Source organism: Silene latifolia, chromosome 10 (genome assembly GCF_048544455.1).
Source record: "Silene latifolia isolate original U9 population chromosome 10, ASM4854445v1, whole genome shotgun sequence".
Lineage (NCBI taxonomy): Eukaryota > Viridiplantae > Streptophyta > Magnoliopsida > Caryophyllales > Caryophyllaceae > Silene > Silene latifolia.
The window spans coordinates 160,291,688-160,316,131 of record NC_133535.1 but is presented as its reverse complement, the minus strand read 5'-3'; the positions used below and the strand labels follow the sequence as shown (position 1 = coordinate 160,316,131).

The 24,444-nt window shown below is 37.8% G+C and overlaps 3 protein-coding genes and 1 pseudogene across 5 annotated transcripts; all 4 read right to left on the bottom strand.

Moving 5' to 3' along the window:
* Positions 1-54: 54 nt before the first annotated feature.
* Positions 55-3,638, bottom strand: LOC141606700 (uncharacterized). Its single transcript, XM_074425942.1, has 4 exons — positions 1,758-3,638; positions 1,411-1,653; positions 1,050-1,191; positions 55-918 (listed from the first exon to the last, which is right to left on the bottom strand). Exons 1-3 carry the CDS (start codon positions 2,997-2,999, stop codon positions 1,051-1,053), a joined length of 1,626 nt encoding a protein of 541 aa, XP_074282043.1. The 5' UTR covers positions 3,000-3,638; the 3' UTR covers positions 55-918; position 1,050.
* A 2,097-nt stretch (positions 3,639-5,735) lies between these two features.
* Positions 5,736-11,072, bottom strand: LOC141606702 (F-box/LRR-repeat protein At3g59200-like). Of its 3 annotated transcripts, XM_074425946.1 has the most exons (5): positions 10,836-11,070; positions 9,325-10,201; positions 8,304-8,498; positions 6,249-6,462; positions 5,736-6,165 (listed from the first exon to the last, which is right to left on the bottom strand). In XM_074425946.1, the coding sequence occupies exons 2-4, from the start codon at positions 10,048-10,050 to the stop codon at positions 6,325-6,327; spliced, it is 1,059 nt and encodes a 352-aa protein (XP_074282047.1). In that variant the 5' UTR covers positions 10,051-10,201; positions 10,836-11,070; the 3' UTR covers positions 5,736-6,165; positions 6,249-6,324. The 3 variants fall into 3 exon arrangements, with proteins under 3 accessions (XP_074282047.1, XP_074282046.1, XP_074282045.1); XM_074425945.1 differs by having other exon boundaries at positions 9,367-11,072; XM_074425944.1 differs by having other exon boundaries at positions 9,325-11,068.
* Positions 11,073-18,534: 7,462 nt separating this feature from the next.
* On the bottom strand, positions 18,535-20,667 carry LOC141609480 (mitogen-activated protein kinase homolog NTF3-like; annotated as a pseudogene).
* A 1,156-nt stretch (positions 20,668-21,823) lies between these two features.
* On the bottom strand, positions 21,824-24,411 carry LOC141609479 (uncharacterized). The gene is made up of 4 exons (XM_074428532.1): positions 22,791-24,411; positions 22,442-22,684; positions 22,071-22,212; positions 21,824-21,940 (listed from the first exon to the last, which is right to left on the bottom strand). Exons 1-3 carry the CDS (start codon positions 23,985-23,987, stop codon positions 22,072-22,074), a joined length of 1,581 nt encoding a protein of 526 aa, XP_074284633.1. The 5' UTR covers positions 23,988-24,411; the 3' UTR covers positions 21,824-21,940; position 22,071.
* Positions 24,412-24,444: the final 33 nt, after the last annotated feature.

The following is a 24,444-nucleotide window of genomic DNA, read 5'->3' as shown; positions in this document are numbered from 1 at the left end:
AACGGAAAATGTCCGTCTAAAACAAGAATTTGCCAGTTTCTTAAGCTTAATGTAGATGATACAAGTAGACCTTTTTTCATTGAATTGTTCATGGACTCACTTACAAGGCAAAAAAAGACATCATTCCAATAAGAGATGACAGTAGTCTATACTCTCTAGTCTCTACCACATATCAAGGCAAAACATCATTTAAAACGTCTCATAATCACTTAAAATAATGTACAAAATAGAATATGGTTGCGACTTGTGAGCTGTTTCAAGTACTTTTTTAATAGTGGATTACAAAAAAAAAAAAAAAAAAAAGTTGGACAAACAACACAATTGTTCATTCCACACCCTCATAGTACAATATGGGTTTTTTTGTCAAAAAGTACCTAACATTTAAGCCATTTTGCGAGCAGGTACCTAACATTATTTTTTTTGCCTAAAAATACCTAAAGTTTATATATCCTTTGTTTACAAGTATCAACTAACGTTTTTCGTTAAAAAAAGACACAATTCCGTATTGACTTAACAAAACCCATGTTTTTTTCATTCAAATCGCATAATTGCACTTCATTTAAGGTGAGGAAGGAGATAAGGTGGTCGGAATAGGAGATGAAGCGGAAAGAAAAGGTGGTGAAGTGGGGGAGTAAATATATTAAACATAATTAGAGATGAGATAAATAGGTTAAATTATATGATTATTAATAGTTTTTAAGAAAGGGATTAAGGAGAGAAGCAAACAAATTCAGGTTTTCCGTCTAGTTAAGCTTTAAAGTTGAGTTTTTTTAACATAAATTTTGGTACTTCTTAGCAAGTGAATTATAAACTTAAGGTACCTTTGGGCAAAAAAAATAATGTTAGGTACCTCCATGTAAAGTGGCCTAAATATTAGGTATCTTCTGACAAAAAACCCGTTCGATATCAATGTTCTTCCTGCGATCAACAGTAAAACGATTAAGTACAGAGTACTCAACGCCTCAAAAGAATTCCGAACTAAACAGAAGAAGGAACACATGAATCTCGTATTGGCCGGACACATATATTTGAGATTTCTGTAAGCTAACCTTAAAACCAGGACAATCTAAATCTGATCTCAAATTCTGATGGTTCCGTGAGAAAGCTTGAGGAATCGACACCTTCAACTTCGATGCTTTTTAGGGGATGCTTATAGTAGTGCACTTTGCGATTCAGGATATTCACGATCGTCTATAGAAAACAGAAACATAAAAGAGATTAGTTCTACGGAGATGTGTAAAAAAAAATGGATCAGTTCCGGAAAATGATAAATTATATGATGAAAATATGTGTCAAGTGCTTGGATTTGGCTATTACTTTCAGGAATCGGGTTTGATGAATGAACCGGAAAATAAAATGCACCAAAGAGATCTCATGGATTCAATTACTCAATTAATAAGTACAGCATACCTTAGCAGTCAGATAATGTGAATTTGTTGTTATTGACAGTACATCAGGGTGGCAACACCAAAAAAGTCCATCAAAAAACGCCGGAAGTGAAGATTCTATAAAGTCCCAGTAACACGTCTGTCGCAGAAAGGAAACATGTGGAGAATATGTAGAGTCCGGCCTTGCTTCACGCAGCTTTAACTCCCTCAGTTTGTATGATGGTCCAGTAACTAGGTTTCTCAATTGCTCTTCCTCGACCTCAATCTATACATGCCAAAATAATTAAAACGACACCACTATGATTTGTCATTTCGACACAAGACGATTAAACATAATGAATGAATCATCTAATGGGGATAAATTCATACCTTGAGAGAGCTAGACAACTCGATAACTAAAGATTTGAAGAAGTTTGTTTCAAAAAGAATCTTCTTTAGCTTAACAAGCCAATCAGTGCTGATAGTATCTTCACCATCTACCACGAATGGAACGAATTGAGCATTACAATGATCTAACACTCTGGTCAACGAGAGAGCGGTCTTTACTTCACAGTTGTACCAAAACTCAAGCAAATTAGGGGCGTCAACTGTAACCTTCGTCACGTTTAAACCCTCAATGATTTGAAGTTCTTTTAGCGAGATGCTTGAGACATCAATGCAATTCAGCAATGGGCAAGCGGATAATACTAACCTTTCTAACGCGACAAGCTCATGAGCCAACTGAGAAAGAATATCATCTGTTATCATAGTACAAACAAACTCCAACTTTCTCAAGTTCTTCAACGCAATCACATTCATGTTCCATGGCCACGGAATAGTTCTACTCAAACCATTATATGCAAGCTTTCTAAGCGGGGATGCTTTGAAGTTTGATTGCATTATTCCATTACCAACATATTCTGCTGTCTCGTTCACTTTTCTCGTCCAAGGAAGACAAAGTTTTCTGAGGTAACGTTTTGTAATATCCAATTCAACCAAGGGGCAGAAAGAGATAATTCTCTGTAGCAAATCCATATCAACATCCATATCAATAATTTTGAGGGTTAAAGTAAGATATTCGAGAGAGATAAGTTCCATAATCTCATAATATGGCATCACAACATTCTCACAATTCAAAACTTTTAACGATTTTGCACGAAATAGAATCTCAGGCAATCTGTATTTCGCTGGACTTTCATAAAGAATCTTGAATTGCAACTCCTCGATATGACTTTGCACTGCAATTTCAAACCATTGATCAACCAAAAGTCCAATCTTTCCATCCACCATAGGAAACTCAAGGTTAAGCTTCATAATTCTATACCTCGCAGTGAAATACCTTTGCATCGTCCTATCAACTAACCCGAGAAAACTTTGAATTGTATCAGGATCACAATAAACATTAAAATCATACTTGGAACTATCCCAATCTCCCTTAAAGTACTGAAACCGAAAATCCAAAACCGGAATAGACGACCAAACATCATACCACCTCTTAGACAACACACTAGCGCGACACGCCTCTTTAGTATCAAGCATTGAGAGAATAGTATGCAGGATAAATTCCGGAAGCTCCGAAATCCTATCAAATGTACCCTTTTTCACCTTTGCTACATTTTCCCCAAACCCCATGATTTTCTCACAGGAATTTCGTCAAACAGTTGGTATGCAATATCTAAATTCTTAATCTTTAGCTAATCTAACAAATACCCACTACACATTTTCCTCAAATCCCATGATTTTCTAACAGGAATTTCGTCAAACAGTTGGTATGCACTATCTAAATTCTTAATCTTTAGCTAATCTAACAAATACCCAAATCACATTTCTTGATCATATATCTACTAAAAATTAAAATACAGAAATACCCATCTTAAACAATTAATAGTAAAATACATTAATGCACAAGAGTATACCAGAAGAAGTTGAATCAATCAGACCCTCAATTCACTAGTACGAGTATACGATAATAAACATTTGGGTCGGAACTCGGAACGGATGGAAACAATAAATGGGAGAGCATGTGAGAATGTGAAGAAGAGCCAAATCTGTTTATCTTCCATTCATATAGACAAGCTTTCATTGTTTAGAAATTTGTTCAGAAATTAATTTTGGCGCCAAATCTGTTTATCTTCCATTCCACCAACCAACTACCCAAGGCCCCAAATAAGACTAGCTAAACGGGTTAATCGGGCGCCGGTTGGGCCGGGTTGAGTGGGGGTCATTTTGGGTTTGCAAGTTTTTTTTTTGAGGTATGATTGGGTTAATTTTTTATCTGACTTAGTATTGGGTGCGTTATTATAAAGTTATCCGGCAGCGAGCAATTACCACTTTAATGGTTTATTTTCGTGGCAAGTAGGAAAAAGCCCCCAAATATATTTGGGACTATGTGCAATTTGCTCCTAAACGTTTTAAAATGTGCAATTTAGCCTCAAATTTTTGAGACTATGTGCAAATCAACTTAATTTTAACATTCCAGCAATTTTATAGGTACTACAACCCAATTTCGTCAATTTTACATCTACTCCTGATACGAGTACGGATACGAGTCTATGGAGGCTGATTCTACACGTTCCAAATAATGGCTAGTTTAAATGCTAGTCTTAAGTAGTCTTATTTAGTCTTTTAATTAACTTATTAGTAGTACTAATAAAGCATGTAATTAGTGAAGTCCTTTCATTTTACTTGTTCTTAATGATTGTAATAAGTGAAGTAGCGATGGCAACTGTTCACTTGGCTAGGAGTTTCGGTTATGGCTGCCTATATAAGGCCATGAGTTTTCATAATAAGAATAAAAAAACAGAAATATAAAAAGATTAAGAAAAGAAAACACTTGTGTTTTTGTTGTTTTTGAGTATGTAGTTTACATGCCAAAAATCGTTAGAGTTTGACGCGATCAAGCTTTAACCCGAGTAATATTCAATAGGTCTTGAGTATTCTCACTCATTACTCGTGTTATAAGTCTAGCACCGAGTAAATATCTCATTGACTTGAATTCTATCCATGAATTCAAGGCAAATATCCTTTTTATTTTATTTTTCTATTATTCCGCTTCCGCATTTCGCATCAACTCCCACCCACCCCACCACCATCAAACACAATCTTTCCCATGTCCAATCTTAACTCTCCTCTTCGAGTCTAACAACGACCATAACGTTCACCTTTGTCACTAAAAAAGCTATCAAAGTCCAATGAGGTGGTTTTCTCCTCGGATAAATCCTAATTTAGACAAGTCAGGGACTGAAAAACGAGAGGATCCAATCCCAAACATAACATTTTCTGGGTGCCATTTTATAACGTGGAGGTTCTTTTTTAGTAGTTATCGAGTTGCCACTTGCCACCTGCACAGAAATTATTCATGTAATCAATGACATCCTAATAAACACATAATCTTAAATGTTTGGGGCTAAATTGAACATTTGATAACATTTGGGGCCAAAATGCACATAACGCCAAACGTTTGGGGGCAATTTGCTACTTTTCCCGTTTATTTTCGGCATTAAATTAAAAACTTGTAAGCATTATTATGAATAGATTGTTGGAGTGTTGTCTTGAAAAACAACTTTTCTCTTTGCCTTTTATCCCACATTGGTGGGGAACATCAATGTTTAAATGTTTATAAGGCTCCCTTCACTTGATAGAGTAAGAGATTGGTCCAAAGAGGCTTTTGTGGTGAGTGTTGGGCCTGTGGGTTTGGGTCCAAACACACACACACACACACGCGCGCGCCCGCTCGGCCCGGCTTGGGCTCGGGTCGGGGTTTGGGTAGAGCACCTGCGGTGCGGGCCAAAGGCCTGCTTTTACCTTTTTGGTCTTATGTGATGTAGGCTTGTCCACACTCAGTGAATGTAGGAAGGTCATAGCAGTCAGTCAAATATGACTGTTAACCGCTGCAATTAAAGGCGATAATTACGCCTTAATTGTGTTTGACTGGAGCGTTTTTTGGCTCCTAACTGCTCTATTTTCGACTATAAATAGAGCAGCTTACCTCCTCATTTTACACACCGAAAATCACACAACTCCTCTCTCTTCTTCTACTCTCTCTGAAAATGTTCTGGGTATAGTTTCTGGTTCCGTTCCAAAGTCTTCTTACTTCAGTGGTGCAGTTCGAAGGCTGCAGTGTTAACCTTGGGGAACTACCGGCAAGAGACGATATCCACCACGGTCGTGCCGTAATAGTTTTCAAGTCAGTGGCTTTATACCACGACACTGCATATCTTTTACGATAAGTCTTTTTCTGTTTCTTCTTCCGTTAAAGTTTCTGTCAGATTTCCATTGTTACGAATTATCATTCTAACATAGATTACTGGGAAAGGTAGAATAAAAAATAAAATTGCTTCGTAATAATCCTTTCTCCAACAAAAGGTGTAACTGTAAATGTACAACAAACTATTCATTGCTCTTTTTTCTTTTTCCAATTTTTTTTGTTCGCAACAGCAAAAAGATGCAATTGCGTAAATGTTGGGGCCTACTCAGCCCACAATACACTCGGAATTCAACATCACTACGAAACTAGTATCAAACACTAGCGAAAGACAATGTTGGATAGTACAATCAAGTTGGTGGAGTACGAAATAGAGGACGCGATCATCCTTATCCACATCTTGCAGGCAGCGAGCAGGTAAAAAAAAGTTGGATCATGAAATTTTTTTATCTTCCAACATGAATTTCCTCAAATGTGTAAACATTTTCATGAAGATAAACGAGTCCTACTCGGATTACATCTCTGTTTTTGTGGGCTAGATTCCCAAAACATGCATTGTTGGACGAACAAGTGACTGTATTTGCAGAAGATATCCTGAAATTGTAACTCTTAAGCTCAATAAGTCAATATATAAAGATGTAAATACAAGGCGAGGGTTTTATCAAATACAAAGATACCTGTGCACAGGCTACAGCTGCTCCCGGAGGTGCTGAGGTAGTTTTCAATACGGAGTATAAGAGTACTACTTAGTCACTACCAAGACAACTTAAGCCTAATCTCGAGCTGAGGAGAATATGAAAATAATTTAGTGGATTCAATGCATTCAACTTCAATGCTTTTCAAGGGATCTTTCCAGCATTGCACTTTTTCCTTGAGGATGCTCAAGATCAACTGCCAAAGAAAAAGAAGCGATTGGCAAATTAAGCTTTGAAGGCACTTAAGTTTTCCGGATTCAAGTTTCACACAGTGACACAGTTGGCAGGCATAAGAGGGATTTATGCCAGGGAAAAGAAAGATCCAGTTCGGAAAACAATGCAGTATTTAGCGGGGAAGAGATTTGGCTAATACTTCCAGGATTCAGGTTTGAAGAATGGTAAAAAAAATGCACGATAATATTCTCCTTGTTTTTACTACTCTGTAAAAAGGCAAGGTACGAAATATACCCATTTCAGTGGTCACCTACACATACATGTACATTCATACAGACCAAAAATATCAACAAAGAATTCTAGGAGTTCTGAACTTATGATATGGAGGAGGGATATTGAATAAAATTGGCGGATAATGGTTGAAGATATAGGAATTTATTTAATGGCTTTTAAAATTTAGAGTAAATTATCAATTACACCCACGCTTAATTCACTTTTTTAAACTTACTCCTATGTCAATTTTTTTTTTTAAATTACACCCAAATTAATAGCTCAGGTTATAATTTGCACCCAGTGCCAAGTGCCATTTTCAGAGGAAAAACTTTATGAAATGAAAAAATTGCCACAGGGTGTATAACCCTCTGTATTCATGACTCTTCATTTACATTCCCTTCTACCTCTCTTTTCACCTTATTTCTCCCACATACTTCCCCAAATATTTCCGCATAAAAATTCCCTAAAATTTCAGACATAACCCAAATTAAACCTTAACTATTGAGAGATTGTGCATCCATCACCATCTATCACTTAAGTAATTTATGTAAGGTGTCCTTAACAAACCAGATTGGGGAAGGGTGAGATGTAATTACAGAAGGGCTTCCGTTGCATGACGAAATTGCTCCACTTTCTTTATCATAAAGGGCTTCCAATGCATAAATGAACCCAACCCAATCATCATATGCATTATCTCTTGCCAATGCCGGCTTCACCCAATTAACAATTTCTTTAACAAACCCGATATCCGAGTACAAAATTTCAAAACAATGGGGAATGAGTTACCTTGAGCATGAGGAACACAATGAAGGAAATCAAATTGGGGAAGAGAGAATGATGAAAAAGGGAATGAATGAGGAGAAAAACATCTAACTTACATATATAAGCTTAATAAATAAATGAAGAAGGGCAAAATCGTAATAAGATAAATGTTTTAACCCAAAAAATTTCAAATTTGACGGAAAAGTGGCATGAAACCGATTTTGGGTGCAAATTATAACCTGAGCTATTAATTTGGGTGTAATTTAAAAAAAAAAAAAAAAATTTGACGTGGGAGTAAGTTTAAAAAAGTGGATTAAGCGTGGGTGTAATTGATAATTTACTCTATAATTTACTAACATAGCTATCAATCCATCTCATATAATTCAAGATTATTGGATATAACTTGGAATGAGAATAATTGTTACTAGGGTAATAAAATTCAAAACAAACGAATTGTGAAGGTGGCGGTCGCGGAGTAGTTAAGGGAGTAGAAAATGAAAAATAGACCTAGAAAATAGGTAATTTGAATCGGGTAAGGGTTGGGCCAATTTGAATCCTAGTAATTTTGTATATGTTCTCATTCAAGGTTGGGTCATTCAGATTCGAGTGTGTTATTCTTTCACTTAAAGGGTAAAGATCAGTTCAATACAAGTAAAAATCATAGCTAAATTGGGTCGGGTAGAGTGAGGGGACCTATTCGCGTTTGTCTAATTATGAATGGGTTGGGTCGGGTCAGGTCAGTTTTGACGAGGTTATAGAGTGGGGTAGGGGTAATAGTCAACACCACCCTAGTAAGTAGTAACATATCACCATGCAATAATAGCATACCTTAGAAGCCGAATTCTGCACATTTGTTCTTATTCTCAGCACATCAGGATGGCAACACCAAAACAGCGCATGCAGAAAGGCCACAAGTGAAGATTCTGTAAGAGTCCTATCACTTATTCCACAAAGCGTTAACAGTCTGAGTTTGCAAGGTAGCCCGGTACCAGCGTTCATCAGTTGGTCGTGTTCGACCTCAATCTATATAAATGCAAACATAATTTCATTAATTTCATCCATCGTTATACAAGGTAAGAGTGTATACAAGGGGGGTTTTGAGGGGTGCACTTCTGCATCCCTAATCCAGTTAAGAAATAAAATTGATGTATAACTAATAAGCATTGAGAATCAATAGTATGAGAACTACTGATGGTGCAGCTGTAGGTCAGAGGCTCATCATCCAAGAGATTTGTGGTTCGAAACATAATCCAGTTAAGCTGAAGTTATCTAAACCTTCTAAAACAACACCAATTCTCATCGAAAACGGACACTTTTCGTCACTAGCTGAAGACGGACCAAATGTCGCCATGTGAACGACAAAATGTGACCATCTTAATGACAAACTGTTATAGCTTGGAAAATTAATCTGGTAACTTTTTATCTAAAAATGGTTACATATTCGTCATAAATGGGTCACATTTTACCCAACTTCAGCTTGTGACGAAATGTTGCCCCTCTTCAGCAAGACTTATTGCTAAAACAAATTGAATTAGTTGGCACAATAGTTAATAACGTGCGGTGAATTAAAATATAAGATGAAGACCGTAGAAAACACAACTGTTTATATGACACGATTTCACAAGTTTCATAGATAGATCAGTAGACCCACATACCCCTAAAAAAAAGTTTTATTCATGACAAATAAATACACAACCGCAAATATAGGGTAGACCCACTTATTATACAATACCTACTCAAAAATACACAACCGCAATACAACTATGTTGAAGTCATTTGGAGTTTTGGACACAACACAATTAAACATTAAACATGACAAATAAATCATGAAATAGGCATAAATTCATACCTCATGAGAGTTACACAAGTCTATCTTTAGAGATTTGAATACCTTTGTTTCCATGAGAAACATTTTTAGCTCAACAAACCACTCGGTGGTCAATGAATCCGTCACCATTGGATAGAATTTAGCATTACACTGATCTGCCACTCTGATCAGCGATAGAGAGGTCTCCAAGTTACAGTTGTATGAAAAGTTGACCAATTTAGGAGAGTCAACGGTGACGGTCATCAATTCTAGGCTATCAGAATCTGGAGATTCATCATCCAAGAAGTCCGGGCAATCTGAAATATGAAGTTCCTTCAACGAAATGCTTGAGATCTTAACGTATTTCAGCCTTGAGCATGAATGCAATGTTAAACTATCTAATGCTATAAGCCCATATGTCATCTCAGAAACAGCATCATCTGTGATATTAGCACAACTAAACTCGAGTTTTCTCAAGTTTTTCAACGCAGCCACATTCATGTTCCATGGCCATGACAATTCGACACCAAGACTACTATAAACAAATTCTTGAAGTGAATGTGTTTGGAGGTTGGATTTCACTATTCCACTACCACAACCTTCGACTCCTCCATCAACTTTTCTCGACCAAGGAAGTGAAACTTCACCAAGGTATTCGTCTGTAATATCCAATTCAACCAAAGGGCAAGAAGAAATAATTCTTTCAAGCATATCCTCATTTACAGACACCTGCTCTAATGTTAAATGTGTGAGAGAGACAAGCTCCATTATCTCATAATACGGTAGCACAATGTATCGACATTTCAAAACCTTAAGTGATTTTGCACAAAATAGTAACCCAGACGGCTCGTATTCAATTTCGCCATGAACCTCTATATCCAATTCCTCAATTTGGCTTAGCACGGCAATTTTTATCCATCTGTCAACCAAATATTCGAGCTTTTCATCATCTACAGTAATCTCAAGTAACATTTTTCTTATTCTATAATCATGCAGTAAGTATCTTCGCATGGTATTATTTATGAACTCCACATAACGTTCAAATGTATAACGTTCAAGTGTACCATCCTCACTCTCATCATTGTCATCAATACCTTCATCTACATTAAAGTAGTGAGAATGAAAAACCAAATCCGGAATGGAAGACCAAGCAACATACCACCTCTTAGACAAAACACTAGCACGACCCGCTTCTTTAGTATCAAGCATTAATAGAATAGTATGCAGAATGAAATCCGGGAGTTCCGAAATTCTATCGACCGTACCCCTTTTCACCTTTGTTACATTTTCCCCAAACATCATGATTTTCTCACAGGAATTTCGTCAAACAGTTGGTATGCACTATCTAAATTCCTAATCTTTTGCAAACCTAACAAATACCCAATTCATAATTCTTCTTCATATCAGAAATACCCATTTCATACAACTACAATAATCAATGTTGTCGACAGTGGAAACCCGGGTTTACACCCGAAAAAAAAAAACTAAAATATACAGTTATGCAACATACTCCATTAAAAAAAATGGAAGATAAGATAACATAAAGAGAATACCAGAAGAATTTGGGCAATCAGGGCACATAGGAGATATTAAACTGAAAATACCCTCAATTCAATTGATTCTCTTCATAATTTCCGCGGCAAATTTCCACGAACAAATAATGCATTAGATGGGTTTTCTTTTTCCGCGAAAAATAATTACCTTCGCCCCATTTTATTTCTGGGTATACGGTAAAATACCATTTGGTTTAGTCCGAATTCGAACCTGATAGTACCACTACTCCAATAGGGCGGTAAGGCCAATCCATACGTAGTTTCTCTTGGGTCCTGCTATACGTCGTCGACAAATTACTAAATATCGTCGACAATTAACGTAAATTTCCAAGTTTGCCCTCAATATCATAACTCCATATCCGTCTCACCAAAATGCAATTTCCGTCTCAAAACACAAATGCCATTTCCGTCTCACTAAAACACAAGTCACCGTCTCACTAAAAAATTTCAAACAAAAAAAGAAGTCGGGTTTTGTAATTAACAACATGAACGGGAACGATTTTAACAACGATTCCAACAATGAAGCTAGTAACGAGGTTAGTTTACGATTTAGTTTTGTTAAAAATTTATGTTTTATTATCGTTTGAATCCCGAATTAGGATAGATGCCATGAATGTAGACGGAATTATGATAGAATTTGTGACGGATTTATTTGAAAATGCAATTGAAAAAAAAAAAAAAAAAAAAAATAACGAACAGGGGGCCGGACGAAGAACTTTTTCGTCCGGACACGGTTTTAGACGAAAAAAAACCCTTCGTCCATAATGGGCCTTGGACGAAGGATTTTTTCGTCCAAAACCAGGCCTGGACGAAAAAATCCTTCGCCGTCAAGGCCCATTATGGACGAAGGGTTTTTTCGTCTCAAATTTAATTTTGGACGAAATAATCCTTCGTCCAGGCCCAGTTCGTTTTTTTTTTTTTTTTTTTTTTGTTTCCGACTCGTTTTGTATAAAACATTTAAAATAATTTATTTCCGTCTTTTTTTGTATAAAACATTTAAAATAATTAAATACCGTTTTTGTATTATAAAACAATTGAATTAATTAATTACCGTCTTTATATTAAATTTTTATCTTTAATATTTCCGACTCGTTTTGTATAAAATAACTAATTACCGTCTTTGTATTATTTTTATATTATTTGTTATTTATTCCGACTCGTTCCGTATCAAATAATTAATTGATAAGTAATTTATCGAAATGCGTGCGCAGGTGATTAACGATGGAGACGGTATTGATTACTCAGATCATTTTACGACTGCCAGATTTTTTGCATCTAGTACTGAAGCGTTTAATTGGGCATATGAGATCGGGCTCCGACTCGGGTTTGGTATAAAAAAAAGCAAGCAACAAGAAAGTTGGTCGTAACACGAATTTGAGACAACGTTATTTTGTTTGTCGGATTGGTGGAAAAGGTCCCGTAAATAAGGATGCCGATTCTTTAATGAGGGGTAACACGGCTACCGCGTGGTGCAATTGCAAATTTTCAATGAAAGTTGTTGAATTAGAAGAGAATAAGTGGCAGCTTGTGATGAGATCCGGGTTTCATAATCATGGTTTAACGTTGTATTGTGACGGGCGAGATACTTTGCAAAGTTTGATGACGAGGAGTTGGCTTATATCGATGCCCAAGTTAGAGCTCACGTTAGACCGGCTATTATTAGTGCGGGTTTGCATCAGCGGAATCCGGAAAAGTCAAGACCTAATCGGCGACAAATCTACAACCGTTCTCAGAAAGTAAGGGTCGAGGAAAGAGATGGGAGAAACCCTAAGACAATGAGATGTTAGCACTTGCGGTTCAAAGATAAGTACGTTCATTATTGGGTCACTGATGAGGAGACCGATGAGCTAACCCACGTGTTCATGGCTCATCCAGAAGCCGTTAAGATGTTTCGATCATACTATTATGTGGTACAGATCGATTCCACGTACAAGACAAATGAATACCGTCTTCCGCTTGTTGAGATGGTTGGAGTCACACCCGTCGGGAAGAGCTTTGTCATCGCGTATGCTCTTGTGACGCATGAGTCCGAGGAGAAATATCTGTGGGTCCTACGGAAACTGAAGGCCCTGCTCAATGATGTCGTTCAACCTAATGCTATTGTTACTGATTGCGAGAGAGGTTTGTTGAACGCGATTCCCATTGTTTTTCCGGATTCGTCTCACTTGCTATGTCTTTGGCATATATATTCTAACGTGGAGACGAAAGCACTTGATATCACGAAACAGGATAGTTGGGCTAAGCACGTAACTTTTAACTTGTTTACTGCGGTTGTCGAGGCGGAGACCGAAGATAAGTTTAATGTTGCGTGGGGCAAATTGGCAAGGGAATGGGCGGGAGTGGCGGCTTATATTGAGAGGCAATGGTTCCCGCACTTGGAAAAATGGGCCAAGTATAGAACGAACAAGATAACTCATTTTGGCAATACTTCTACATCCCGGGTTGAGTCGGCTCATGCAAATTTGAAGAGATGGCTGAATAGCGCGAAACTGGCAGTTGATAGCATCTGGAGTCGGTTTCATTCTTTGATAGAAACGCAACATGTTGAGATCCGACACTCGTTGGAGTTATCTAGATCAAGGCGGTTGACGGGGATTCAGCGATTATTTTCCAGACTTTCTTTCAAAATATCAAAGAATGCCATCAGTGAATTGCGTGAAGAATTCGAAAGAGGTGCCAAGATGACGGAAGATGCCTTGACGATCGATTGCGGTTGTGTAAAGGCTACTACACTTGGTTTGTTATGTGCTTGTTCACTTCATCGCATTTCTAGAAACGGATCTCGGGTCCCTGTTGATGTGTTACATGCATTTTGGAGAAAGTTGGAGTACGATGGTTCGGAGGCAATGCCGACTTGTGATGATGATCGATTGGAGGAGTTATTCGATGAAATTCGGAATGCAGATCCGAGTATGAGATCATCCATGTTCGATGCCCTTTACTCTCAGATACATCCGGATCAGGAGGATGTAAACGAGCCTCGGGTCAACGAGAACCCTAGAGGACGTCCGAGTAGGGGAACTCGTAGAGATCCGTCCGCCGTTGAGCATGCACGGGTTCGTGTTCGAGTAGGTACTCCGTCTTCCCAACGTACTCCGTCTAGTACCCCTCGTTCTACTCCGACGATTCCTGTTACTCCGTCGTCTACTCCCCGTTCTACTCCGACGGTTCGTTTTACTCCGTATGGTACCCCCCGATCCACTCAAACGGGCCCCGGTACACCGTCTACTACTGCTACCACGAGTACGAGGAGTTTCGTCACATCGCATTGCGCACCACTTGAGGTCGACTACACCATTGGTCATGTGAGGTACTTTCCTTATCGTGACTTTTTGCCTTTATGGTTTCACGAGCATTTAGAAGCGTGGTTTAATCCTTTCGGAGACGGTCATTGTGGTTTTCGAGTTATCTCACATGCTGTTCGGGGTGACCAATCTCATTTCACGATGGCTAGAACAGATTTACTTAGGGAAATCTATAGTCCCCTTTACCGTGAACATATTTATGGCCCAGGGAGATTTGATGCGGAGGTAGCTAGAATTACATTTATGGATCAGATACCGTGTGGCTCGGGTCATTGGATGGACGGTTTCGATCTATATGGTTATGCTACGATGTACAATTGGGTGATATGTTGTATTTCTGCATTTGACGATCGAGAAAGTCAGCGACATTGGAATGGTAGTTTCACTTATTTGCCTTTACGAGCCCCCCCCCCCCCCCCCCGGAGTACGTACCCCATCAGTTGCTATGTATTCAAGAAATTTAAGAAATTTCAGAAATTTCAGAATTTAACACCGTCATGTTTTTTAAAATAAACAACGTTCAAATAGTCAACTAACATAATCATCCAACATAAAAAATGTCTTCAAAAACGTACAACATAAATGAAAACAAACACAAACTAGTCTCCCGACTACTTATCATCCTCTTCATCGCTATCAGTGTACACACCATTTGCTCTACGCTGAACAAGATCACCGGGTGTTTGACGAGGTCCTCGCTGACGTATGATATCCCCAGCCTTCTCAATCAATGGGTCGATGTTCTTCATCATCTTGCGGAAGAAGGCAAGCTGTTTCTTGTCATCGGCAATTCTTTTGGCCTCGAAAAACTGAAACACCAAAGCACGTGCAGTCTGCAAATTGACAAAAACAACTAAAACATTATAAACATTATCGAGGAACAGTAAGAAAGTTAAACAATTATTACAACAACTGTAAGTAATATTATTACCTCAGCAGGAATATCAAAATCATCCTGTGGCGCGGGGGCATCATGGTGGTCGGGATCAATGATGAACGGGTGAGAATTCCCATTATACCAAGCCTCATACTCTGGCTCCGTCTCACCCGGAAACTAAACGGTCTCGATTTACGAGAAAGTGAACCACATGATCCCGCCAAAGCAATCCCAAAGATGATCGTCTCCGCAACCCCAACCCTAACCTCGTACCCTAACCCCGGCGGGGACGATGCGCCGCCAATCTCATAATGGGATTGGGTATGATCTCGCACATACCCAAACCGTCGTAAACACCGATCGGTGGTACGGCTCGCTATGTCCATGAAACGAATACAACCGGCATACAAAGTACGAGGATGATACTCCTCCTGACGCGGCCCGTACGGATCCCACCTAATGGAAGCACAAGTAAGCCCATCTAACAACCTCCGATACTCCAACAATTTCTCCGCATTTTGAGCGAAGGGACCAACGGATCTCCAAGAACACGACCGAGGCTGAGTAGGGTCAATTGCCGAAGGTGGACCGGGTCTGAACATAGGAAAATACTCATAGATCCACGCTTGCAACAAAGACAAGCAACCACCAATAGTCTTCACACCAGCACGTGAAGCCACCCCCAACTGTCGGTACATGAAGGCTAGTACACCGGCTCCCCAAGCGTAGTGGTGTACACCATCAGTATCATACACTAAGGGAAACAACTGAGGACGTAACCTATTACCTGATTTGTCGACAAAAAGTGTCGACCCCAACACCACAGCCAAAAACCCCTGAGCAAAAACAACATCACAATTAGCTCTCGCCGTTTCACAAACTGCATCTACCAATATACCCCCACTCTTGTAAATAGGGACCTTCTTTTTAGAGTTTAACGGCAACCTCAACTGGTCTGATGAAATCCCAAAAAAGCCACAAACATACATAAGGGAATCCGCCAACGTCCCGTCATTACTCTCCACCTTACAACAGTTACCATCAACCCGAACGCCTAAGATCTGCGCAACATCGTGAAGGAGTATGGACATCTCCCCAAAAGGCATGTGAAAACTGTTGGTGTCGGGTTGCCATCTCTCAACAAAAGCAGAAATAAGGGGCATGTTATAATACTCGGCCATGGAATCTAATAGGTGAGAAAGACCAGTACCGTCATAAATAGTCTGAACGGCCGAAGGGAGTTGCCAACAACTCAACAACCTCGTCTTACCAAACCGGTGGTAACCCGTCAAAACTGGTCGACCAACCTCATTAGGAGTCGCCCATAAAGTGTTGGCAATGTGGCCCCCGAAGCTAGGAATCACGTGGGGAAAGTCAGGACCACCAGGAACACGATGATCGATCAACCAAGAGACATCCTTACCCGACTTCTTCTTCGGAGCCACCACACTACTAGAACTACCATCCGACCTCCGCAGGAAACGCCCCTCCTCATTCCGTCTACGTGGCACCCTACGCACTCGCTCATAACCAGACTCCTCCTCACCTATCACATCACCAGACCGAACCAGCTCCTCCTCCAACCGCTCATCAGTCCACGAATCGGTACTACCATCTCCAACCTCAGACTCAAACTGGAGCCCCTTTCGAGCTCGAACTTGACGGTCATTTCCTCCACCGGCCATCTATTCAAAAAATAAAACAAAGAATTTATAAATATAAGTTTAAGTAAATTAAAAATTAAAAAAAAAAACAAAATAACCCGAAACGGGGTTTATTAATAATAATTAATTGATATTTTACGTAAACTAAACGAGGCGCAACAAAAATATATTTACAACAACTTGATTACTTAAATTAATAAAACAAACAATTTATAAATATAAGTTTATGTAAATTAAAAAATAAATAAAAAAACAAAATATCCCCAAAAGAAGTTTATTAGTAATAATTAATTTATATTTTACATCGACAAAACGAGACGGAAAAAATATATATTTACAACGACTTCGCCACGAACAACAATTATTACTTTATAACGATAATAAAACAAGACGGAATAAAATTTATTTTAAAAAAAAAAAAAAAAAGTAACGACAACACTTGGGCCAGACGAAGAATTCCTTCGTCCAACACTTGGGCCAGACGAAGAATTCCTTCGTCCAACACCAAGCCCAGACGAAGGAATCCTTCGTCCAAAGCCCACATGAGACGAGAAAACCCTTCGTCTGGCCTGGGTCTGGGACGAAGAAACCCAACGTCTCAGCCCAGATTTTCGTGTTTTTTTTTTTTTTTTTTTTTTTTTCGATTAATTGTTTCGATTATTCCGTTTGATTTTCGCGTAACACGACTCAATCCGATTGAATTCAAAGCATCTATCCTAATTCCGTCACTAATTTGGCATCTATCCTAATTCCGTCACACATTTACAAACTAAGCAAAATACTACAAAAAAAATTTAATCCCGAATCACATACCTTGTTGAATGTTTGAATTCGTGACGGAAATGATGCGGTCGATACGTTAGTCTCGGGTTTTTTTTCTTCAAAATCTGAGTCGGGTTGTTTTTTTTCAAAATTTGTAATGTGATAGGTAGTTTTTGAATAAAAAGGAGAATATTAGGGGGAGTGTGAGGGAGGGGCAAATTTGGAAGTTCATTAAAATTGTCGACGATATTTAGTAATTTGTCGACGACCTTTAGCAGCCAGGTTTCTCTTAGACCGGGTAAACTTGACCCGTCCCATATCTGACCCAACACTCGAATAGTCCCGAGTTTGAATTGACCCGGCCTAATATAATTCGACTCGAATTTTTATTGTAATACACTGATTATAAACTAATATAAGATACATCGCAATGATGCGCGGTATTTTGAGTTTTTTTTTTAGTGTATTATATTTATCCTTTATAAATTTGCATCTCATTAATATTTAATATTTCACTCCATTGTATTTTGATATATGAAACAAAAAAAAAAATGAAAAAAATAACCCAAACCCAAAATGATCCGTATTGAACCGAATCTGACCCGAAGTCTGCAAACCTAAATTGACATCCCTAGCAAATAACTGGCCAAACCTGAATTTTTTTAATTTGTAGCATAATTCGTTTCTTGTGCTGATGGGCATGACTTCAGAAAGGCAATGCTAGAGTTAAAGCCTGCATGTAATACGTTTCTTGACCCGTCTTTCACTTTAGACGGATATATCTGAGAGATGAACTCAACTAAAACCTTAAGATGATGGTTATGACCCAACTATTATAATTATTCTTATTAATATCATTCTCTTGTCTACGATTGTGTATCGATCTATTAATGCATTTTCGAATGATTACAGAATTCGGTTCTGTTTTCTCATGTGTAGTTTAAATGATACAGACTCAACATCTTACAAAAACATGACAAATAGTAATAAAATGAATTGACTGAACTGAACTCTCCAAATGGTAATTCTCTAAAAAATTGAATAACCATTACATTAATAGAGTTTAACTGCCGATTGTACTGAAACCCAAACAGAATAATTACAATTACAGTTTACAGTTTACAGACAAATACTATCTTGTTTTGATCAACTATCGAAAAGCAGCCTCAATATGGTATAATAACATCTCATCCCATATCATTTTCCTGATCTTCTCGACTCCAACGTCGGCCTCCACGTCAACTGCACATGGATATGGAGTCGGTTGGCTTGTAAGGGAATAATAATACATACTTCGCATGTAGGGGTGTTGCAAAGCCTCTGCAGCCGTTATCCTCTTTCTTGGATCAAACTGCAACATTTTGTTTAGCAAGTCCAAACCCTCTCGATCGGCATACGGGAATAACGACTCGAACGTGATCCCTGGTGTATAAGGCCATGATTTGAGTAGATTTAGTGCCTCCCAACTAGTTAAGAACCCCAGATTTGAGTTATTTTGTGTTCCCAATATACCGATGATTTTGATCAGCTGGTCCACTTGATTTTTCCCCGGGAAGAGGGGATTTCCGCCAAGCAGTTCAGCGAATATGCAACCTACGGACCAGACATCTATAGAGGGTCCATAGGTGTGACATTGGAGGAGGAGTTCTGGTGCCCTGTACCATCGTGTTACGACGTATTCCGTTGCTGGCTGGGTTTGGGGCAGGGGCGAACCCAGAAATAAAATTTTGGGGTAGCGAATTATTTTTGATGTTGTTTTACACTTATGTTAAAGTGCATATTTAAAAAAATTGGGGTGGCAAAAGTCGATAATCTTAATCATTTTTTGGGAATTTGGGGTAGCGAGTGCTACCCTTTGCTACTATGTAGGTTCCCCCCTGGTTTGGGGTGAGCCTTTGGTGGTTGTTGCTAGTCCAAAATCACATATCTTTAGGTCATAATTAGCGTTCACTAGCAGATTTCCCGGCTTCAAATCCCGGTGAATGATGTTGGAAGAGTGTAGATAGTCTAGGCCATTAAGCAACTGCATGAATTTCATACAAGGTGAATTAGAAACCCCTTAAAAGATGTTACATACCCACCCATTCTATATCTAAAAACTATGCATTGTTATTCAAGTTAATTTAGTACTAGTACAGATCTCGCACGAATGCGCGGTTTTTTAGATAGGAATATTAAAGAAAATAACAATTATACAACTGATATTTAACTCAATTTGAAAATTAATTTATTATTATAAATGTTTTGTATTAATCGGTGGAAAAAGTAAAGTTTAGTATAATCCAGCTCTAAAATTAATATAATGAAAGCCCAATTACAGATATAATAATAACTCAATTACAAATATAATATAACACTAAAACTTGGGAGAGACGATCTCTTACTAAGTTATTGAGAGACCAATTTTTCGTACCCTTTTAATTGTATTTCGTACCCTTTTTATTATTGATCGTGACATAGTAATTTCGTACCTATTTACATAATAAATGTACCCATTTTATTATTAATCATGATTTGTACCTATTTTATTAACTTTAGTACCACTTTTTCTTAAAATTGTACAATGGTCTCTCAATAAAGCTTATTAAGAGACCGTCTTTCAGGAGACTTACTCGTATATAATGAAACCCAATTATAACCAAATTCATTTAGGCGGTAAAATTTGGGAGATCTCTTATTCTTGTAGTATAAGGGAAATTAGTACTGTATGTAATTATGTATTACAGAATGTCAAAAGAGTTACAAAGAATAGAACATGATGATGATAAAAGAAAGTTTGACATACCTGAAACATCAAATACTTGATGATGTTATTTGGCAACGGTAGAGAAGGGCGAATCTGACTGCCAAGATCCGTATCCATAAGCTCAAAAACCAAGTAGACATCCTCGCATTTAGCTGAAGGAACCATAACATCTTTCAATGCAATAACGTTCTGATGGCGAACATGACGCAAGATTCTCAGCTCCCTCAAGGCCTTCAAAGCTTCCTCGGAATTCTCAAGGATATTAATCTTCTTAATAGCAACTTCTTCCTTGTGACGGTATTAATAGAAGAACATACGACACCATAGGCACCCCTGCCTATCGGGGCTTTAGGCTCGTACTTAGCTTCGACTTGAAACACGCTATCCCAAACTTTAAAAAATTTATGCCTCCCGTTGTTTGGGTGAGTGTTGCGAAAATTGTTGTTGATGACACCAACGTTATTACGGTGCATCATCATCATCATTGTTTTTTGTTTGTTAATCTTGAATTCTTGAATTAATAACGTAGGGTTATTGAGTTTGTAGTAATGTTTTTAGAGAACAAATACTAATTATATATGTTTTTTTTGATAAAGAATGTTGTATTTATACAAGTCTAATACTCCGTATGTTTAAAGCTAATATTACTTGGTGGTCAAGTTCACAGTACAACTATAATCCTAATCCTAATCCTAATCATAATCATAATAATCATAAATTCATAATAATAATAATAATAATAATAATAATAATAATAATAATAATAATAATAATCCCTCGGTCACGGTCATTTGTTATTCTTTTTCATTTTGGGTTTTTCAGTCATTTGTTGTCCTTTCTATTTTAAGAATGAATTTGATGAATAATTTGATCATTCACACTCAATTGAGTGTCAATTCATTCCACTTGTCATTTAGTAATTGACCATTCCCCCTTTCTTTGGTCTTTGTGCCAAAACCAAAGACAACAAATGACCGGGACGGAGAGTAATAATAATAATAATAATAATAATAATAATAATGTATTTTGCTATCTCTCCATGTCCAAAAATTATACTCCCTCTGTCCTGGTTATTTGTTGTCGTTTTCCATTTTGGGTGTTTAAGTCATTTGTTGTCCTTTCTATTTTAAGAATAAATTTGATGAGTAATTTGATCATTCACACTCAATTTACCACCTCCTCTTTCCTTAATCTTTGTGCCAAAACCAAAGGATAATAATTGACCGAGACGGAGAGAGTATCACATTCGTACTGCTGATCATCAATAATATACTCTACTAAGTTGCTTAATCACTTGGACTAAAACTAAACCAACAGTTTTCAGTTCAGTAAAGCCGAATTCAACTGAAGAGAGTAATAATAAAATTTGCCTTTTCTTTATAATTGACGGTTGCTTCTTCTGAAATAAAGAGTTTTGTTTATGACGGTCTCTTAAAAGAGACCTCGTCCCTCCCCCACATGTCCATTTGTTTCACGTCTCTTTAATAGGCAAGATCTCATTTGTGAGTTGTGACGTCACGTAACCCGTTAATAACGTAAAAAAAAAATGGCGGATGTGAAGAGCTCGTAAGAACCTTTCCATCACACGAGAAAATGTAAAATTTATAATAAAAAATGACCATTTAATGATAAAATATTACAACTAAAATTGTCATTTCTTGACAAAAAACAGGTGGTAACACAATTGTTCATTCCACCCCCTCACAGTACGATATCAATGTTCTTCCAGCGACCAACAGTAAAACGATTCACTGCCATGGTTGAAAGACATATAAGTACAGAGTGCTGAACGCCTCAAAAAAACTCCGAACTAAACAGAAGAAGGGACACATGAATCTCGTATTGGCCGGAGACATATATTTGAGATTTCTGTAAGCTAACCTTAAAACCAGGACAGTCTAAATCTGATCTCAAATTCTGATGGTTCCGAGAGAAAGCTTGAGGAATCGACACCTTCAACTTCGATGCTTCTCAGGGGATGCTTATAGCATTGCACTTTGGGCTTCAGGATATTCACGATCGTCTATAGAAAACAGAAACATAAAAGAGATTAGTTCTAGGGAGATATGTGTCAAAAAATCTCTTAGAGGTTTGTTATAGGTAAAAGAAATGGATCAGTTCCGGAAAATGATAAAATATATGATGGATTTGGCTATTACTTTCAGGAATCGGGTTTGATGAATGAACCGGGAAATAAAATGCACCAAAGCGATCTCAGGGATTCAATTAGTCAATTAATATGTACAGCATACCTTAGCAGTCAGATAATGTGAATTTGTTGTTATTGACAGTACATCAGGGTGGCAACACCAAAATAGTCCATCAAAAAACGCCGGAAATGAAGATTCTATAAAGTTCCAATAACGCGTTTGTCGCTGAAAGGAAACATGTGGAGGATCTGTAGAGTCCGGCCTTGCTTCACGCAGATTTAACTCCCTCAGTTTGTATGATGGTCCAATAACTAGGTTCCTCAATTGCTCCTCCTCGACCTCAATCTATACATATGCCAAAATAATTAAAACGACACCACTATGATTCGTCATTTTGACACAAGATGATTAAACATAATGAATGAATCATCAAATGGGGATAAATTCATACCTCGAGAGAGCTAGACAACTCGATAACTAGAGATTTGAAGAAGTTTGTTTCAAAAAGAATCTTCTTTAGCTTAACAAGCCAATCAGTGCTGATAGTATCTTCACCATCTACCACGAATGGAACGAATTGAGCATTACAATGATCTAACACTCTGGTCAACGAGAGAGCGGTCCTTACTTCACAGTTGTACCAAAACTCAAGCAAGTTAGGGGCGTCAACTGTAACCTTCATCACGTTTAATCCCTCAATGATTCGAAGTTCCTTTAGCGAAATGCTTGAGACTTCAATGCAATTCAGCATTGTGCAGGCAGATAATACTAAGCTTTCTAACGCAACGAGCTCATGAGCCAACTCGGAAACAATATCATCTGTTATCATAGCATAAACAATCTCCAACTTTCTCAAGTTTTTCAACGCAACCACATTCATGTTCCATGGCCACGGAATAACTTCAGAAAGACCATTATATGCAAGCTTTCTATGCAGGGATGCTTTGAAGTTTGATTGCATTGTTCGGCTGCCAACAAATTCAGTTGTCTCGTTCACTTTTCTCGCCCAAGGAAGATAAAGTTTTCCGAGGTAACTTTTTGTAATATCCAATTCAACCAAGGGGCAGAAAGAGATAATTCTCTGTAGCAAATCCATATCAACAATTTCCAGGGTTAAAGTAAGATATTCGAGAGAGATAAGTTCCATAGTCTCATAATATGGCATCACAGCATTCTCACAATTCAAAACTTTCAACGATTTTGCACGAAATAGAATCTCAGGCAATCTGTATTTCGCCGGACCTTCATAAAGAATCTTGAATTCCAACTCCTTGATTTGACTTTGCACCGCAATTTCAAACCATTTATCAACCAAAAGTTCGATCTTTTCATCCACCATAGGAAGCTCAAGTTTAAACTTCATAATTCTATCTATGAACCCGAGAAAATTTTGAATTGTATCAGTATCATAGTAAACATTAAAATCATACTTGGAACAATCCCAATCTGCCTTAAAGTACTGAAACCGAAAATCCAAGACCGGAATAGACGACCAAACATCATACCACCTCTTAGACAACACACTAGCTCGACACGCCTCATTAGTATCAAGCATTGAGAGAATAGTATGCAGGATAAATTCCGGAAGCTCCGAAATTCTATCAACTGTGCCCTTTTCCATCTTTGCTACATTTTCCCCAAACCCCATGATTTTCTCACAGGAATTTCGTCAAACAGTTGGTATGCACTATCTAAATTCTTAATATTAAGCTAATCTAACAAATACCCAAATCACATTTCTTGATCATATCTTTACTATAAATTAAAATTCAGAAATACCCATCTTAAACAATTAATAATTAATAAAATACATTAATGCACAAGAGTATACCAGATTAAGTTGAATCAATCAGACCCTCAATTCACTTGTACGAGTATACGATAATAAACATTTGGGTCGGAAAGGATGTAAACGATAAATGGGAGAGCATGCGAGAATGTGAAGAAGAGCCAAATCAGTTTATCTTCCATTCATACTTCATTGTTTCGAAAATTGTTCAGAAATTAATTTTGGCGCCAAATCGGGTGCCAGTTAGGCCGGGTCGAGTGTGGGTCATTTCGTGTTTGCAAGTTTTTTTTGAGGTATGATTGGGTTAGTTTTTTAT

Excerpts from the sequence above, each read along its gene's own strand:
- LOC141609479 (XM_074428532.1), bottom strand. The coding sequence starts at position 23,987 with ATGGGGTTTGGGGAAAATGTAGCAAAGATGGAAAAGGGCACAGTTGAT. Across the intron at positions 22,685-22,790 it reads AGTTGTCTAGCTCTCTCGAG|ATTGAGGTCGAGGAGGAGCA; the intron begins GTATGAATTTAT and ends GCATATGTATAG. Across the intron at positions 22,213-22,441 it reads CACATTATCTGACTGCTAAG|ACGATCGTGAATATCCTGAA; the intron begins GTATGCTGTACA and ends TGTTTTCTATAG.
- LOC141606700 (XM_074425942.1), bottom strand. The coding sequence starts at position 2,999 with ATGGGGTTTGGGGAAAATGTAGCAAAGGTGAAAAAGGGTACATTTGAT. Across the intron at positions 1,654-1,757 it reads AGTTGTCTAGCTCTCTCAAG|ATTGAGGTCGAGGAAGAGCA; the intron begins GTATGAATTTAT and ends TGGCATGTATAG. Across the intron at positions 1,192-1,410 it reads CACATTATCTGACTGCTAAG|ACGATCGTGAATATCCTGAA; the intron begins GTATGCTGTACT and ends TGTTTTCTATAG.
- LOC141606702 (XM_074425944.1), bottom strand. The coding sequence starts at position 10,584 with ATGATGTTTGGGGAAAATGTAACAAAGGTGAAAAGGGGTACGGTCGAT. Across the intron at positions 8,499-9,324 it reads ACTTGTGTAACTCTCATGAG|ATTGAGGTCGAACACGACCA; the intron begins GTATGAATTTAT and ends GCATTTATATAG. Across the intron at positions 6,463-8,303 it reads TGCAGAATTCGGCTTCTAAG|TTGATCTTGAGCATCCTCAA; the intron begins GTATGCTATTAT and ends TTTCTTTGGCAG.